Source organism: Polyodon spathula, chromosome 9, assembly GCF_017654505.1.
Source record: "Polyodon spathula isolate WHYD16114869_AA chromosome 9, ASM1765450v1, whole genome shotgun sequence".
Taxonomy (NCBI): domain Eukaryota; kingdom Metazoa; phylum Chordata; class Actinopteri; order Acipenseriformes; family Polyodontidae; genus Polyodon; species Polyodon spathula.
The window spans coordinates 26500990-26518592 of record NC_054542.1 but is presented as its reverse complement, the minus strand read 5'-3'; the positions used below and the strand labels follow the sequence as shown (position 1 = coordinate 26518592).

Below are 17603 nucleotides of genomic sequence, written 5' to 3'. Positions count from 1 at the left end.
CAAAAGGACCGACAATTAAACGTGTTAATAATTAATTATTGGTGGGTTCTGTTGAGTTGTGAATTATGTTTTTATAATAACGCATATGTATCAGTGTAGTGGTAAGTCGTCGCCTCCCTCCCAGCGTCCCCCGCAATTCTGACAGAAAATCCTCTCCTGCTCTTAGCAGTCTGTTCCAAAGCGAGTACTAGCGGTAACTGTATACTTCCAGACAGTTGGGAAGCTGCAAATAAAATTGTTGCCAAAGTTAGGACTATCCATGTAGCTATTTAGAAAACATTGCATCTGACACACACTGGCACGCAACTCGTCTTAAGTCAGTTTGTAGATGCAGTACAGTGAGAGGGCGCGACATTCGACGGATGCACTGAATCATTTATGTCTGCATTGTTTGTTTAGTGTACATTCACTTCTGCATCGATCGCTTCGGAAATAAAAGTTCCAGGAGTTTGGAAGTCGATGTTGATTTATTGCGTGTCAGGTTGTATTCATTCCTACTGTGCTTTCGCGTACCTCTCAGACCGATGGTCTATTTTAAGGAAGAGACAGATCAACACCTGTTTTCACTGATCTGGATGCTTTGACAGTTCCCTTTCCTTATGTCACTGGCATCCCATTTTGCTCGCTTGTCCCTCCGGGTGTATTGCACTTAGGCACTGAGCTGAGCTCGAACCATTTACTCTTCGCTTCAGTTTTTTCATTGTGTCCGTGGTTCTTCAGACTTTTTCGTCTCACTCATTAAAAGGATTCTACGGATCTCCTTGCTACTATACTATAAGGTTAACCATGGCTGAAGCAGGACGTCCCGAAGATCACAGAGATGACTCGGTTGGAGATGAATTCAATGAAATCATCAAAACCAGAACGGGTAAGTGAAACTTTCTATTGGATTTGTAATATAAAAAAGTGTGAATGTATCCATTGTTCTTGTTTTTCTGGTTGATTCTAGGTCTGTAAACCAATTGTCTTTTCTAACACTTGTTGATATAAAAAAATAAAATAAAAAAAAAGATACACATTTAGTAATCTGTTGGTCAATTTTGGTTAGAGGTTTAAAACATCCTGCTACTTGGAGTTGAATGAAATTGAAAGAGCGTTGCCGTTACTATATCTGCGACAAGAGGTTTGGCTTTGAATTTTTAAATTACCTTGTTGTTTATGCATGGACGGTCATTGTGAGTTGTGACTGATGTCAGATTAGATTATTTAATGATTAAAAAAAAAAAAAAAAAAAAAAAAAAAAAAAAGTTTTACAAAAGTTGAAAAAGTAACTGTGGGGATTTATATGATTCTATGCAATAGTAATTAGCAGTACCATACTCTATATTGTTATTTTGTTGTCTTTTTAGTATATACTACTATTGCAAATTATTATTATTATTATTATTATTATTATTATTATTATTATTATTATTATTATTATTATTATTACTAATAATAATAATAATAATAATAATAATAATAATAATAATAATAATAATAATAATGGTATCATATTACCTATTGGAAGTAGTTTTTTTAATGACTTACAGAGTTGATAGAAATGAAGTTTGGCCAATGGTTGAGCTGGTAATTAATAAATTATCATTCAGCCGTGATCTTTTTATGCGTTAATGATTCACTAAATACTTCATGGACTCGTTAGCCGAGGAGGCAGATATTATTTCTACTGTGTTTGAAATAAGACAAGTCATTCAAGACCCTAAATAGCTTAGCTGTAATGGTTCCCTCTGGTGTGAAGTTTCAGTGCCCATTTTGGAATCCAGCCATGTAGTGTGGCTTAGAGTAGATAGCAGAACTTTACATGATGTACTTCAGAGTTATGATATATGCACTATATGCAGAGCTTTGTTATAAACTGTATTAAAATGAATATTACGTAAAAGAAGAAGCCAATAACAAACTCACTGCTACTGATGTACACTATTACATACAATATAAATACAGTGAAATGAGGGTCGACAAATTTTAGGGCGGTGGTAAGAACACTGAATAAACAACAGGGGTTTTACAGCTGGTACACACCTGTGTTCCATGATTCTCTTAATACCGTTCCATTAGAGCTTAATGTATAAATGGCACATTGTTTTAACCTCTGCAGTATTAATGATTCAGATCATATGCTTTTTCACGTATCTCTCGTATACTTCATGCTTTCAAACTGTCCGATGTCTGATGCAAGCCTCCTTAAAATAATCTTCAGGGGGTGCTTTGTTTTGGGTCACACGAAAAAGGCATTTCCATTTGACTAGGTCACAGGCCTCTATCCAAGCTGACTTGTGTTGATTCAGACTCAGTATAGAACAGCGGCACACAGCGAAAGGTAATACAGTCATTAAGGTTCTGGAACACTCACTTTGCACGTTTTTGAGTCTGTGTTTTGAAGTGCCGGAGGGATGTTGTGGTAGAGTGCAAAAAACATGTATACAGCTTCACACTGTACTAATTACAATACAATTATTACAAGGAGCAGGTTCTGTTTTGTTGTAAAGGCCATTATCCATTACGTTGCAATATGTGTGTTTAACTTTTTTTTTTCAGTAACACAGTTTTCAGTTAGTTTTATAATGGGGGCTCTACAACATTTTAACATAATGCTCTGGGTGTGGTCACATTTTATGTTATCTTGTTAACTCACAGAGAGTTGTTGACAATGTATTTGACTGGTATTACAAAACACCATAACAGTGCTGACTGGTTGCTTGAGCCTTGAGATACAATGAAGTGACAGACTAAAAGCTACTGTTTAACTACATAAAACACATGAAAAAAAAAACATGAAAGACAATTTGTTTCACTCACAGAAAAAAAAGACAATGATATTAACATGCATTGTAAATATACACTACTACAGCATACAGTACAGATAGAATTATAATGTTATGTGTTAAGCATGGCCTCATAATATCACGTGTACATCAATTTTAGTGGTGTATTGCTAGTCCATGTGGCAAAAACGCCTTACATTTTCAAACCTCTAACTAATGTTCACTGTAATGTACATGCTTCAGAAATACAGTCTGCACTGCTGTTGTGGACCTGAGGTTAAAAAATGAAATACAAATCATAACTTATTTCCTTAATTTGGAAATGGATATTTAATACTTGGCATTATCCCAGCAGTGCAAAGAAGTCTTTCATACAAAATCAAGTACGTGCAATTAGTTCTAATGGCGTGGGCCATAGTCTTAGCCATATTAATTTTTTATGACCTGTTGCTATAACAACATTTTCCATTGGACCTCCTGTTGTGCCAAAGTGTGCTGAAAGTCACAAGGTATTTTTGCTGGAGAATCATTTTGCAGAGAACTTTCAAAGAAAATGTTAAACACATCTGTGTGAGGAGAAAGTAGCCCTACAGATGGTGGAATGCCTGCTCTTTTTATTGAGGTATATCCCAGACCAATCTGGTGGGAGTGCTTTGCCATTTGACGAGGAGAGTCCTTGAAAAAATAATCAGATGTTTATGGGATTAAAATATGCAATTCTTAGAAATAATGTTATAATGCAGTACTAATACTATCAACAAATGACCTATGCAGGGTTATCTCACTGTAGAATGTTAGATGTTTTACAGTATATTTAAAATAGCAGAACTGTATATTTATCAACCTCAGAGCTTGAGGATCCTCATTTCTACAAGAGATATTCATAAGATATGAATAAGATGATTTATTTTTATCCAAGCACTGTAGCTTTGATTATAACCAGCTGCCTGCATTGAATTGGTACAGTGGTTGGCTTCCTCACTGAGGTATAAATGACACTTTATCAGAGAGTATTTTATTGTATATAATGGTTTTGACAGCTATATCCACAACCAACAAAGTACGGTTAGGAAGCAGACAGTCTCCCCCTTAAAGCATTAATGTTTGGTTTGGTTTCTTTACAAAATAATACAGTGAACCTTTTTTTCCGATGAGGTAGTAGCGTTCCCACAGCAGTCTCATGTGTCCTATAGACAGTTATTGGTATAAGCAAGGAGGTCAGTGAATGAAGCTTGTGTTGGGGAAGTGGATCCCTGTGGGTTTGGCACCATTACAGTGAAATATCTTCTGGAAGGCTGTCAGACTGACCTCATAACACCTGAGTAAATAATAAGCACATGGCTCTTGCAGTGTTACCTGTAGTCTGGTGAAGGGGCCTAAAACAACATGAAACAAATTGTAAACTGGAACTCTTTTTTTTATCAGCCACTATGGATAAAAAGAATTAGTGATGGTAAATTATTGAGTACTGTTACCTGAATTCAAAGTACAGTACAGTCAGCACCCGTGTGCCCACCTCTTATTAGTCCGGCACTCGCATTTAGCCTTCAGTCAACAGATTGATTCTATTAAAATACTACATATAACCATCACACATGTTTTCCAACATTGTCTGTATTTTATAGTTACACAAGCATTATATCGCTCATTATTTACTCTCATTAAACCTTCCCAAGACATGTGCATGGGCTAAGAACAACCAGGAAGCAACAGGAATGCACACGTCAGTAGCAACTGAACTGTGTAGGTAGCGAACTATTTGAAATATTTTTTTATTTGTTAACTAACTAAACAAAGTTCAAAGTTAAAGTACTGTATCATTGCCGATATTGCATTTGATAAAGTAGAAGCAAGTGCTAGCCAACAGTACTGCTCCTGTCATAAGTGCACTTGGACTTTATATTGTAAGGGTATAATAGTTTTTTTTTGTATGTGTTATTTATTACTGTTGGTTTCAGTGTTGTAAGCTGTAGGCTTGAAGTTTTTGTTTGAATGTATTTTACACCAACTAAAATACCGTTTAAATGCAGCACAGTACAGAACAGTGAATGTTGTTTTCCAGTACTGTAACTTCAATTGCAATGTAAACTGTATGAATGTTGTTTGGAAATTTAGTTTTTATACAAAACGTATGTGCATTTATGGACTATTTCTGGTATAATGGTGTTATATACATATTTGTTGTGCATATGAAATCAAACCACTGTAATGGAATTCTCACACCCAGAGGTTTTCATTCAGGCAGGTATATAAAGGATAGAAATGAGAAATCGAGGTGTCCTAATACATTTTTTTTTCTGGTTCTGCATCATAATCTAGTGGTTTTATAAAACCGTCACCCATGTATCAGTCAGGGGAACCTGTGAAGGTACAGTAACTGGCAAATCCTGATCTGCAGCCAAATTGAAATGTCTTTATTTGGTATTGACACCATTGTCAATTAACATTTTTGTTACCTTATTTTTGTTACATTGACACAGTATTTTTGTAGTTTGTTTGCTTTACCGTAGTTTATCTGTGTTTGTAATATATAGACTTTTAATACACTTTGGACAAGATTTACAAAATGTTTTACTCAGTTTTATACTAAAACAACTTAAAAGTACTTACAGTCACCTATATTTAACAGTGTGGTAAAACTAATGGATTGTTTTGTAAAATATAGCTAACTGGGAAAAATATAGTATGATCACACAGATGGACGAAATACACATTTGTTGGGCTGTTTATAGTTTTATTTGTGATGGAACAGAAAGCAGAAAAAATATGTTAGAAGTGGTAGGAGTGTCTAAAGCAATAAAAAAAAAATTGTTTCTGGCAAATAACATACAAATGGTATTACCAGTATCCAAGAAAAAAAAAAAAAAAACTTAATAACTCAGAGAGGCAACAGTCTCCTAAATCTCCAATGTAACCTATATCAACGTCAGCATGGCCTCATGGTCCATAGCTTTCATTTCCTGTGTCTATAAAACAAATTAAAGGATGTGTACCTTATACTGCCACTTGAGAGAAGCACTATGTTTCTAAAGAACAAATCACACTAGAAATACAGTGTGCCAGATGTTTTTTATTGAATAGATTCACCATTATAATAAGTGTAAAACAACACATGGCAAGAGGAGAAGAAAATGCTAATTATTTGCGCTTCAGAGCTTGTATAATCCAGTTGGTATTACGTTGGTCATGGCTTATTGTTGACATTCAAGTATTGTCAGCTGTCTCTTGAATTAAAGCTGGAATACAATAAACCCATCCATCCACCTGATGTACAGGTAGCCTTAACTAAGAGCTATCTGTCACAATAGATAGAGGAGGTCTTCAGCTAACACTGAACCCCATGCGTTCAACTGGCAGTAAACTTGCAGACATGTTTAATAAATGAATCAGAGCAGTATGTTGTCAATTTGTTAAAGGTCAAATGCTTGGGACATATGTAAATGATTGTTATCAAACCCTGTGGTGAGGTCTGTAGGTTCCCATCAATGTAGCAAAACAGAATGGATACATGTTGACATGTGCTCTGACCACCAGCTGTCTAGTAATGACTTTCACAGCTGTGCTATCAACTATTCTTCTTACAGTGTCTGTACTTTGATATATATATATATATATATATATATATTATATATATATATATATATATATATATATATATATATATATATATTGAAGGGAACCATTTTAATATGTTTTCAGCTCACAATGTGGCAGCCTTGCATGGCTGGAATGAGCTAGTCAAAGACTATTTGGTTCTTAAGATTCCACTACAATACAGCCACTGAGATAATTGAAATGTGTGTGCAATTTGCTGAAGTGGATTTTTGTAAGCATATCCTATGCAAGGATGGGACCTATTTAACGATTTAAAGGACAATTTTATTTAGATTATTTAGATTATTTACAACTTACCATTAATCTTCTAGAAAAGCCCTGGTTACAAAATGTTTCAATGATTACAAAAAGGCAATGGGCCTGCATCAAGAGCAGTATCTGCAATTAACAAGCGAGATGCAGATTTCCTGTTATACTGTCAGACAAAAATAATTGTATAGCCACTACACACACACTTGCTGGGTGTTTATTCTTTATTAGGGGTGGGCACCAATATCGATATTTTGATATGATTTCAGTATTGTTCAATATCGATAATTACCATATCGCGATATCGTGGGATTAAGTAAAATTCACGTATACTGCTAAAAATACAAACACAGTATAATCAAGTTTATTTCATATTAAGATACAACAAACTCTATACATACCAATCATTGTTAGTCTTGCAGGTAAACACCACACAATAAAGTATTATTTAACCATTTTATTCCATTGATTGGCATTTTTCTTTTTCTAAGAACCCAATTAACAATTGTATTTAAAACATTCAATAGCCATGTGTTTTGTAAATATATATTTTTAGGGGAATATTCCGAAAAATGCAGGGTGACATTGTAATGCCCAAATAATATACACCTACCCCTCATTATATCGCCCCTTGCTATACTGCGGATTCAGATATATCACGGTCCTGGAGTTGACTCTCCATTTTTTCTGTCTAACTACGTATGCTTTAGCTGCATTATAGATAGGCACTTAGAATTGCTGTTCGTTTTATTTCGTGCTGCACATCGCAAACAAAAATATACAAAATAATTAAAAGCAAAGCATTAATATCGTACTGTTATCACATAGACACGTATTGCACAATAACACAAAGCAAATTAAATATCTACTTGCTGAAGCGGTTCTTATTTAGCAAAAGCCACAAGGCAGTGATGTCAGCTGCGAAGCGAGAAACCTCATCTGTTGTTGTTGGGATGGGTTATTTCAGTGCAGCGGGTTTGTGCGTTTGGGAAAGGAGAGGAAGACTTATCAAATTAATTGGAGACAGAAGTTGATGTGATGCAATTACCCTCCGCTGTATGAATTAAAACAGTGTGCTGCTTTTCATACAAAAAATGGGGGAAAAGCAGGTTGCGTAGAGGATTTATACTGGAATCTGGCGCCCCCGATAAAACGAGGGAGTGGTTGTACACTATTTATTTGTTGCCTGTTTGTTTTTCTATGGGTCTCTCGCTATTTCGTGGCCCTCGATATATAGTGAATTTATATTGGACCCCGACACCCGCGATATATCGAGTGGGTGGTTGTGAACAGGTGGGCTTGTGAGACGTGTGTGGTGATGTAACGGATCAGGAAGAAGTGCAACAACAAAAACAGGTACAGGTGCTGAATAATAATAACAGCACCCATATGAGGTGGTGTATTTCCTTAGACTTTTGCAGGCTTCATTTATGATCAACATGCTAGTTGGGTTATTAAATGGCTGCGTGATGGGGTTGTTCTAACTACTGAAATGCTGTATCAAGTATATGATGTTAATGTAATACTACCTACTAAAAGGTTTCATTCACGGTTTTTATGAGAATGCTAGTTTTAATTACTGTATTTAAGGTAAATACAGTATGTAGCCCATCCTGGTAGCAGTAAAATACACCAAGGCCGTCCCCCACCTTTACTTGGGTTGACAGAGCACAGGGCAATGTGTTTGAAGCAGCTCTGAAAGAGTCGTTCAAGCTAAATTCAATGTAGACAGGGATGATTAAGTGAATTCAAGTTGAGCCAGGGTTTATATAATTTTCCTTGCTCAACAGGTCTCTATTATTGTACTCATTCAGCTTGAAGAAAGAAGTAGAGGGGTTGAAAGAGGCCACCCATTTTCAGCGCCTTGACAAACGCAGTCAATTTAAACAAGATAACTGCTTGATGGTGTGTTCATTGATTAATTCCTATTATCAGGTCAGGTACTTTGGTTTGTGCACAAAATGTGACAATGATTTCAGTGATTCTTAACTAGCTTTCTTAAATTGACTCGTCTTTCTCCACTGAACTCAATTATTGGAAGCTTGCATCCTGATGCAGTAGCCATGACGCAGGGTCTTACTAAATTAGAAGCGGAATATATGAACCGAGCAAACACAAGGTAATCAGACAAGCGGCACAGCTAATAAGTTGCTGATTAATTTTTACTTTGATTAGGTGCAGTCTGTAGGGTATAACTGGTGATCAGTGGCATATCAAATTTTACAAACTTTTAACAAAGTTATAGATCTAGAGTATTAAAGCAACCTATTAATTTAAGAAGCGGTTTATGTTGCTAGGGAAATCTTCCCCAGGTTCACGGAGAGAGCAATGCTGTAGGTAGAGAAGCTGGTGAAATGTGTTAAGGTGACTGTTATAAAGGAGATGAGCACTTGAGAGTCTTGGGAAATTAGAACCAGTTTAAAATGATATAAGGAATTTCATGTTAACTCAAGGTTAGCTTCTTGATACATTACTTAAAGTGTTTCATAACCCTCTGTAACACTTTACAGGAAACATTTTATACCATGTTGCCCATATCGCAGATTTTCTTTTTCCACATATTCCCGATTGTTTTGATATTTGTATTCACACATCATGGATAATCAACTAGGGAATTACTTTCTTTCAAGTTTTACTTGGGTTCGTCAGGAGAGAGTATTTTTGTCTTCTAAGCATTGCGGTGTATCCAGTTCATGCTCCTGCCTGCAGTAATACTAGTTTTCTGATTGAAAAGAGTGGTGTATTGTGGATACAGAAAATCTGAATTGTTGCATTGCGATCTCGAAGAGAGATTCATTTTTCTTTTAAAAAATGCTCCTTACTAAATTTTGAGAAATTTATTTCCCAGTTGATTTATGACCCATGACATGTGATTAAAAACATCAAGAGAGTCGGCAATTTCTTTATAAATAAAACACTGCCATACGGACAATACCGGACACAGCAAAGGTAAGGTAATGCGTTTCCTGTAAACTTTGCAGTGTGTTCTGTAAAACTTTAATTTCATATAGAATTACATACCTGTTGATATTTTAACAGGAAAAAAACTGTTGGTGTAGCCTTATGTGGCTGAGGCCTTACATGTAAATAGTTTGATTGTGTGTGTTTACATTACAATAGGGCTTGCATTTTTTGATTTTGATTTTTTTGTTGAGGTGGGGGTGTTTTTTCAGTTTTTATTATTATTTGGCTAAATCGATTATTTTCGTTTATTAAAAATAAACAATTCGGAAACGCATACATTTTCAGTTTGTATAAATACCCTGCATGTACTCGTTTGTATAAATATATATTACTATATATATATATATATATTATATTCTATTATATATATATATATATATATATATATATATAATATATATATAATATATATATACACTTGCTCTGTTAAAGTGAGGATGTCCACATTTAAGATTCACTCAATTTAGAACGCTGGATGCATTTTGAATCCAATAATTTTGAGAAGTACTGTATTTTGTTTTACGCCCCCATTGCCGCCCGCGTATCTATCGCACTGTAATGTTCGGGTTCGGATGAAGTGAAGAAATAACTCTTATACCAATAATTCAGCTGGATGCAGACAGATTCCAATGTTACAGATGTGTTAGTGCAGCTCACATGCTGTACACTTTCCTTTCTCTGCTCAACTCACTTCCTAGTTTGCCAAGACAGTTTAATGAATACAAGACTCTTCAATAACTTTATACAATCAGAAGGCAAACACTAATACATGAATGTAAAGCAAGCTTAATGGTAACTGGAGAGTTTAACCAACTGACTCATTAGCCTTTGAATAGTAATTTTTGATTTTATTTATTATAATTATTATTTTATTAATCTTAATACTGTTGTTTTTTATTAATTTTGAATATTTTACACAAATTATACATTTTGTAAACATAAATGTTAACCTAACTTTAAAATAATTAATGGATTTATTGGTTTTATACAATAACACAAATAATCTTCCAATACTATAGAGTTTTTATTATTTCAGCTATTTTTTTTCAGACCACCCCAGTCACTCGAACTTTTCTATTACGTAGGTCCATAAAAAAAGCAATGTCAGTAGCAATGTCTTTGCACACTGACCACCTTCTGAAAGACATTTTCTTTTTGTAAAAAGGGTAGTGAGTGATTGACATTATTCAAAATATGTTTCTAAAATTCAGGTTTATCTGTTAAAAAGAAAACCTAATTTTCTAAATAGTTCATCGGGGGTTATTAGTAACTATTTGGTTGTATTGGTTAAAACTGAAAACCTCAAGCCGTAATTTTAAGTAAAGTTTGTAGATTTTGAATTGAAGTTTGGCAGGGATGGGGTCAAAACCCACTCCCTGCAGAAATACGTGTGGAATGTGGCCATTCCCAAAATTGGTTAATTGATTGCAAATTTGGGGATGGTCATCTGTATAAAAGAGCCAGATCCTTTGTTGTTGGTTAGTTTAGGGAAAGGACTGGAAGCAGCAGCTTGTGCTAACACCCTCGTGCTAACCAACAGATGCTGCAGGTCACCCAGAGTAAAATGCATTAAATATGCTCTGGCTGTTTCCGCTTGGAAAGACGGTGTCATATTTCGTCTACTTTCTGACAAGCTCCAAGGATCCCTGGGGAAACAACCACCCCCTCCTTCCAGGAAGCATTAGGAAGACTAGCTTGCTGTAATTGTAATCATATTAATCCCATACACCCTTTTTTTAAAAAGTGAAATCCATGCTGCAGCAGATACATGCTTGCTTAAAGAATTTAAAGCGCAAAGACATTGCATTTTGTTCTAGCTTTCTAACTGTAACCTTTTGTTTGTTTTTGATAAAATTGTTTGATAAAATTATTTCGCATGGTGCAATGTCTCAATAATGTTTATTATGTTTAGTATCTGTAAATTGTTTGTTTGTGTAGCACACAGCATTTACATGTAGCTATGTAGATCAGCGAATGAGATTTGTATTTTGTAGCTGAGCGAGCATGTAAATGAACATAGATCGCATCTCACTGTAAACGCTCGGTTGTGATCTTCACATACATACAGCGGTTGTTCGTTTTTTTTAAACAAAAACGTGGGCTTGCTTCTTCAAAAAAATATTCACTGATACTTTTAATGAAGTAGTCAAGTAGTCTGTTGAAAATAAAACTAACTTTCTCTAAAACTAAACATTGCTAACCAAAATAGCCTACTTCAGACTGTCGTTAAATTGTACTAAAAATGACTGTGCCAAAATCGTAGCCTTAATTATAAACAATAGCAAAAAAATGTATAATAGTCTTATTATTTCTAATCATATTCTATAATTAATAGCGTAATAAATAACATATTTATAGGTTGTTTTTATTCACTTATAACGGATACGTAAACTAAACCAAATGTATATCATGACAAAGCTTTACACTAGTAATGTGTCATTAAAATGTTATTGTTATAAAACACAATTCCTTGTTAATATTCATCAAACCCTTTAATAGTACATTCAATGTTTTATTCATTGAAACGTGGGGTACCTAGCTTTCTGAAATTGAACTCTGATGTCATATCAATGACATTAGTAATCATCAAAACCTTTAATAACACATTTAGAGATGTTTTTATAAATTGATCCTTAACTAAAGAGTGATGCGAAAAACATTTTAACCTTTTCCATTAATCTAATTTTTCTGCATGTGTATTAAAAAAATAAAAATGCTTACTATAAGTGTTTCTACAGCTTTCGCTATATCTGTCTCAAATGAATGGATAATGTATTTGTTAGGGTAGGCTGGGAAATGCTCTTAGACTGTTGTGACAACATCTCATTGTTAGATGTGAACTAATGCTGGTCTGATTTAGTTATAGAAAAGCTTTTATCTTTAACCCTTTGAGCTCCATTTATTCAGCACCTGTCAGGCGCGTCAGGTCCAGTTTATTTTCACATGTGCTGTTTAAAAGTTTTTGTTTTTTTTCCACAGTAAAACAGGTTTAAAATGCACTGCATATCAACAGGACACTCAGTACTGCACCTCCAGCCCTGCCCCACTCCTTGTTTGCTGAATTTATCACATAGCCTACCTGCATAGTGATAAAATTAAGTTGAGTTTTAGATCCTACTAGAAGGAGTTCAGATTTGCTAGTGTTCAGCTGAAGAAAATTGGCAGACATCCAGGCCTCGAGAGCTGGACCATGGCAGAGGGGCTACCAGAGTCGAGTTTAAGTAGAGCTGGGTGTCATCAGCATAGGAGTGAAATATGAGGCTGTGCTGGCAGATGAGGTGACCCAAGGGAAGCAGGTAGATATTGAAGAGAAGGATCCCAAGAACAGATCCGTGGGGGCACCACAAGTGACTGGGTTTGCAACACTACTGCTTCCAGCATAGAAAACAGACTGCATGCATCTGGCTAGAGAAGACGATTTTATTAATAACTCATAAACACCCAGTAAAGTAAACCAAAAAATATATAAGGTGCCAAATCTATGAAAATGTGAGATATTAAATGGAAAATGTAACCAATATTAAAAACAAATACATTGCAGTAGTTTATTGACAGCCCTTCTATTGGATTTCATAATCTTTTTTTTTTTTTCCAACCACCATGAAGAATCCTCACACTGTAAATTTTACATGGCAGTTTTATAATGTTCTTTATTCCTTTTTCAACTCAAATACCCGGGCAAACATTAAAAAAAAAAGATTTGAGGGCTTGAATGACTGCTCAGTGTTTGCCAGTTTTGTCCTCAGCCTTGTTCTGAAGGGGTTTAAAATGCTAAATAATAATTCTCCTTTATGCTTAATGCAGGTTAATGGTTTGTCTGACCAACGACAAATTGAAATCAGCTCCTAGCTGCCCTCAATACATTAAAAAAGCAGTTGAATGCACTACCCTTTTTTACTCTTTTTTACATTGCTTGCAGGCAACTCAATGGCAGTGGGTAGTAAGCAGTATTATCCAAGCCACTCTGATTCTGAACCATAAAACTGAACACACTGACCAGTCACCCATGATCATCCACTAGCCTCAGCTGTCTGATTAGTGGCAGTGGCAGAGGAACTGCTGTTTCTCCTCATGTTAGCACTGTTATCAATCTTTGAGAGACTACTGCTTCTAAAAGAGATTTGTTGATTTGTATACCTTTGTGTTTATATAAATGTTTGCATGCATTTATTACAGATTTGCTTGTATTCTCCTCTAACCGGTGGTGTAGTGGTAAATAAAAATGTAGGTAAACACCCCTGTTTGGTGGAGTTGAACAGATAGATTGAAAAGATAAACATGAACAGATACATTGTTACTGGCCCTCAACCAACCAGAGCCCCCACCCCCATACAGTTATTTCCCCTCTCAGGTGCTGTTCACGTGTGAACAGTCACAGAGCCGATGGTGCGCTTCACTGAACAGTTCTGTGTGTGTCCTTTCGCATGCTAGGGTGAAGGCTACTAGCACCACCCTGCAGGTCTAGTGTGCCTAACAACAGAACATTAAGAGAACATAAACAACCAATCACAGAACACTCACACACACACAAACTGAACAGGCAGTCCAGTGGCCACACCTCCCTGCATGCGCCACAGTTCTAACTGAGAGCTCTCTACTGTCAGTCTCTCACCCAGCAACACCACAGACACCATTAAAATATCTTGTCTTTATTTACCGAGGATTTGCGTATCACAGGAGAGTAGAAATTAGTAAACTCTGTATCCCTTATGTGAGAAGTGGGTAAACGCTATATTGCCCAAATTAAAAGTGGGTAAACACTGTTTACTTGCGTATACCCTTGACTACACCCTTGACTACACTGCCTGTAACCCTCACCTGTCTTTAAAATGTATGAATATTATTTTCCTAAGCTGGCATTGTAATCAGATATCAAACTACAGGTAACATAACACAGCTCAGTGCTGTAGTCAGTAGTCACCTGTTGTTTTAAAGCATGTGTTCAAAAGCATGGCCATTCTGTGAATTAAATGGGTATTTTTTACAATGTTTCTCTGACACGATGGCTCGTGTGGTGACATCAGACCAGAAATTAATATTACAAAAGCATACATAAGTATTACATATTTATTTAAAACAACACCGTGTAACAAATTATTATTATTTTTTTGTTCCTGGGTAGTAAGTGTTATTTCCTAATTGCTTATGCCTCAAAAGTATAGAAAATGGCTATTATTCCCCATAAACTTTGCTTTTGTGACCAGGACAGTGATATTTCAAAATATCACTATTTCCAATGGGAAAACAGACAAATGTGTGTCTTTTCGTTCACATAAAGTCAGAAAAAAACAACATAGGAATCCAAATTAACATGTATTTATACTAAAGTAATACAAAAGTGACTACAAAAGATTTAGAAGTGAGTAGTTTTTCGAGATTTACAATTATACTGTATTTATGTTATAATTTTTTGAAATAAAGTCTGAATACTTTTGCAAGGCACTGTATATATATATATATATATATATATATATATATATATATATATATATATATATATATATATATATAATTAACATCATGCAATCAAATAAACTACCAATGATATCAGAAAAGTCTACCGGAAGCAATAATAGTAGTACAGTATTTCATGTCCCTTTTTTCAATTTTTGTCAGTTTTTCGTTAAGTATATGAGAAAACTACAAAGTGGTATGTAATTAAATATGTTAACATGACATTATTCAGCGGGTTTCATTTGACTTTAGGAAGTAAAATTTATTAAATCTATAGGGTGATGCAGAACGTTTGGCCATAGCTGTATATTTGATAGTAAAAGCAGCTCTTAACTGTAAAGTAAATGAAATATTGCAAATAGTTACAAAGATGTATATAAAATAAAATTGACAGTAACAGTAATTTCAACAAAATACTAACTCAGGCATGACAATAGAGCGCTTCACTTTAAATAACTGACTGCTTTTTCCTAATTGAAATTGTATGGGTATTTCTTATTGTAGTAGCTAAAGATCACCAGTTGGTGACAGCAAACATTCAGCCTTCAAAAGAAAAGACTGCAAACTAGAGTCAGCTTTTGATAATATTAATAAGGAGCATTAACCAAGACATTTCAAATACATTTTCAAACTAACCAGTAATATGATCCCCTCTTGTCTTGAAGGTGCCTTTTTTCTTTGCTCACCTGTTGCATGTTTTAATTTGAGAATATACAGATCCTTATAGTACAACACCATACTGTAGATTAAACGCAGCTGCTTGTAGGAGCGAAATCACTTCCTGTAAATAAAGTGTACACCAATGGTTTTGCTGCAGACCAGTGGCCTACGGGAATGCTTATGAAGCTAAAACCAGCAACTTTTTTGATCTATAGCGTTAGGCTTGCAAAATGAGGAAATTCCTGGGTTGAAGTGTACAAATAAGCAACGAATGAACCATCATCAAAACAAAAAGGGGGGATTGGGGGCAGTGATGAGTTTTCTTAAGCTATGAAAGTGAGATTGCAGTACATTGTTTAAAAGTGGCTTTTCCTCATAATGGCTTATATACAGTTAACACATGTTAATAACATGATTTGTCTAGCATACAGCAGGGTTGGCTAACACAAGCATCTTAAACTCTTAATGCTATAAAATAAAACTGACTTATGTCTGTATTTTGATCGCAGCGCAAATGCGAGTGCAAGCGCGAGTGACAGTTGCCCCCGATTCTGTGGCGCATTAATGGAGCGAAGATGTAAAAAAAAAAAAATACTGCACTGAAATGGTATTCTGAAGACATGTCTTGCCCTGTTATAAAACACCTGCCCCATCATTAACATATTTGCCACAGCGATTCTGATGACAGTGCACTGGGGTCCCAAATAGACAATTGAGCACTGTGTTAAGAACCGCTGAAACCAAGTTTATTTAGTGGTGCAATCAGGAGCTTTCACAGTTGAACACACTATAAAAAGCAAAGTTGTCCTAAGTAACAACTTTGTGTGTGTTTGGACTGACACAGAAAGAGGAAATCAAAGAAAGAAAAGTACAAGAAAAGAATGACATACTCCATCGCTAAATTCTTGTAGTTCACATTTAGATGATACCATAATGATAAATAATTTGCCTTATTTATGTATTCATTTAAGATTGAGTAATTTTGTTTGGTTTGTAACTATTCACAAACTATCATTTCCAACATCCTTAAATTTACAGTTTGGAGGTACTGTAGAGCTCCAACTACAGTACTACAAAAAAAAAAATCCATAATTTAAAAAAAAAAAAAAAAAAAAAATTGAATAATAATAATAATAATAATAATAATAATAATCTAATCTAAATTAAATAAATCTAAAAAATTTTTTTTTTTTGGATAATCACCGTATATCATTCACAAAGATAAGCAAAAGACTATAATTATTCTTTCGTCCTAATATCAGCAACACCGTTATGGAATACCAAAGTGATATCAGAATGTTTCTGACTAATCAGCATTTCTGACAAAGCAACAAAAATGAAGTATGTTTATACCTCAAAGACTAAAATGCTATTCATGCTTAAATAATAATAATAATAATAATAATAATAATAATAATAATAATAATAATAATAAACTTGGTCAAGATTATTCTAAATTAGTTGACGTACGTGAAATGAAAGTAATAAATCAAACATGTAAAATACAGTAAAATCACTGCTTGCCTGTCGAAGGGATGTTTTCTTTTGTGGCGCGTCCATTAAGGTTTCTCAGTGGGGTATCAAACACTGTTGTGTTCAACCTTGATTTAGGAAACACAGCTGGGTGAGAGTTCTTGTCTAATCAATAAGGGCTGAGATTGCAAATCAAAGATCTTTCATTGCTTCGAAACCACACAGACAACTCTTCTGGGGTATTATCTTACTTGTTAGATTATTCATACAGACTGTTTTTTTTTAATCGATTGGAAAAGATAAAAGAGGCAGTTATTTGTATGGGTCTTAAAACAGATTCCTACATGAGAAAATCAAATTTTCTTGTGCTAAAATATTGATTGCGCTCTGTGTAACAGCTATTTCTGTCGCCCCCTTGTG

General features: G+C 34.9%; 1 protein-coding gene across 10 annotated transcripts in view; it reads left to right on the top strand.

The window, feature by feature from the left end:
- Positions 1–339: 339 nt before the first annotated feature.
- The window catches only part of dmd (dystrophin), a 728160-nt gene continuing 710896 nt past the window's right edge, over positions 340–17603 (top strand). For 5 of the 10 annotated variants that reach the window (XM_041259010.1, XM_041259011.1, XM_041259012.1 and 2 more), the window contains exon 1: positions 343–868. In XM_041259010.1, the coding sequence (XP_041114944.1) occupies positions 787–868 (82 nt within the window). In that variant the 5' untranslated portion in view covers positions 343–786. Of the gene's footprint in view, positions 869–17603 lie in introns of all 10 variants that reach the window. The other 5 variants (XM_041259003.1, XM_041259005.1, XM_041259009.1 and 2 more) reach the window with 3 other exon arrangements.